The sequence below is a fragment of the Globicephala melas genome, chromosome 13, assembly GCF_963455315.2.
Source record: "Globicephala melas chromosome 13, mGloMel1.2, whole genome shotgun sequence".
NCBI lineage: Eukaryota > Metazoa > Chordata > Mammalia > Artiodactyla > Delphinidae > Globicephala > Globicephala melas.
This window is the reverse complement of record NC_083326.1, coordinates 52,124,101-52,125,975: the sequence shown is the minus strand read 5'-3', so window position 1 is coordinate 52,125,975 and position 1,875 is coordinate 52,124,101. Positions and strand designations below refer to the sequence as shown.

At 46.0% G+C, this 1,875-nt stretch overlaps 1 protein-coding gene across 1 annotated transcript; it reads right to left on the bottom strand.

Moving 5' to 3' along the window:
- Window positions 1-697: 697 nt before the first annotated feature.
- On the bottom strand, window positions 698-1,216 carry CETN1 (centrin 1). Its single transcript, XM_030842666.2, has one exon. It carries the CDS (start codon window positions 1,214-1,216, stop codon window positions 698-700), a length of 519 nt encoding a protein of 172 aa, XP_030698526.1.
- Window positions 1,217-1,875: the final 659 nt, after the last annotated feature.

Sequence of the window (1,875 nt, the reverse complement as noted above, 5' to 3'; positions counted from 1 at the left end):
TCTTAAGCCAATCATACTTTGCTTGGGCCAATATTAAATTCTGTTTTTATTCTGTAGCCCAAGAATACATTGTGGCCCCGATAATCCACAGTAGGTAATGTACACACAAATCAAGAATCATTTGCATGTGATGAAACCAGAGAACCGTTTAAATAGCACCATTTACCACCAGCCAAAGGCAAGCCTATCCTTTAGAGCAGTACCGTTCCTGAGCCCAATAAATGGCTGCACTGTTTTCCTTCAAACCAGTATTCAGTTAAGTGAAAATCAATGGCTAGGATGACCTGCTGGTGATTCCACCTTATCATGCGAGAACAATGACTTGAATTTAAGGAATAATATATGAACCATATATTATATATATATATATATAAACTGAAGGCAGTATGTCTTGCCTTCAGTTTAATGGGTGTCCACCAATGCAAGGCAAATGGTGGATGGAAAGAAGTTTCAGAATCTTTGATTCAACCTACACTCCTCCAGGTCTGCTCTTGGGAATGAAAAACCAAAACTCACATTAAAAGCATCTTTAAAATTCTATAATTGAGCTAGAGATTTGGAAATAGAACTATCTAGACCAGCTGGGGGTAAGAGGAGAGACAGTGCTGGGCTCTACCTCAAGGTTTCACAAAACAGAAACAGGGAACCCAGCAAGTCAACTCAGTCTCCCTACACATGCTTGCGGGAGAAACCGACTTCAGTAGAGGCTGGTCTTTTTCATGATCCGAAGAAACTCTTCCTCGTTCACTTCACCGTCTCCATCCCGATCTGCTTCGTCAATCATTTCCTGCAGCTCCTCATCAGTGAGGTTTTCCCCCAACTCGGTGGCCACGCGCTTTAGGTTTTTGAAAGAGATCTTCCCGGTTTCATCATCATCAAAGAGCCTGAAAGCCTTCAGGATTTCTTCCTTGGTGTCTTTCTCGGCCATCTTCTGAGTCATCACAGCCAAGAAGTCATTGAAGCTGACTTTCCCTGTGCTTTCCTTGTCCACCTCGGCGATTATCCTCTTCATCTCATCCTTCCTGGGTTCAAAGCCCAGCGCCCTCAAGGCCACCTTCAGCTCCTTCACGTCGATGGTGCCGCTGCCGTCGGCATCGAAGAGGGCAAACGCTTCGCGAATTTCTTGCTTCTGATCTTCAGTGAGCTCGGGCTTAGGCTCCACCTTTCTTTTCTGGCTGGTGGAGGCCACGTTTGACTTCTTGAAGCTGGAAGCCATCCCTCTGGCGGCGGCGGCGGCGGCGGCGGCGGCGGCGGCGGTTGTTACCTTAACGCTTGTTGTCACCGCGCTGGAGCTAGGGCGCCACCGCCAGGAACGCGGGCTCGGGGCCTCGGCTCATTCATTCCCAACCGCTTCCCTTGTGCGCCCCCAGGGAGACCCCGCTCAACTAAGCCCGCCCCATCTTCGAAATCTGACATACGTTAAAACCCACAGTTTCCTCAGTTATTACCGAGTTTCCACGACCTGAGAGACCTGAGCTGGTAGCCACCAGCCACATGGTCTTCTATAACATGCTGCACCTGTTCTTTCCAGGCCATTTGCCAGCATCCATAGGACCAGGTTTATAGGGTAATTTGGAAGTTTTTCCTCTCTTTTTCCATACAAATTAAAACAAACAAACAAAACAAAACAAAAAACCCCTCTGGGTCTGAGGTTACCTAAGGGTAAATTTAGGATAATCAAGATTGAGTTTGATCCCTTGTCATAAAATGTGGGGAAGAAGGAGGAGAGAATATTAAAAGTCACACCATGTGTTCAACGCCATAAATGGAAAACAGATAAAATGGAAAAAGTTATGTAGAAAATTTGTAGACGTTTGTCTCCTGACATTACACTCAACAATGATAAAAATGTCACTAGCTTATTTGGCATAGGCT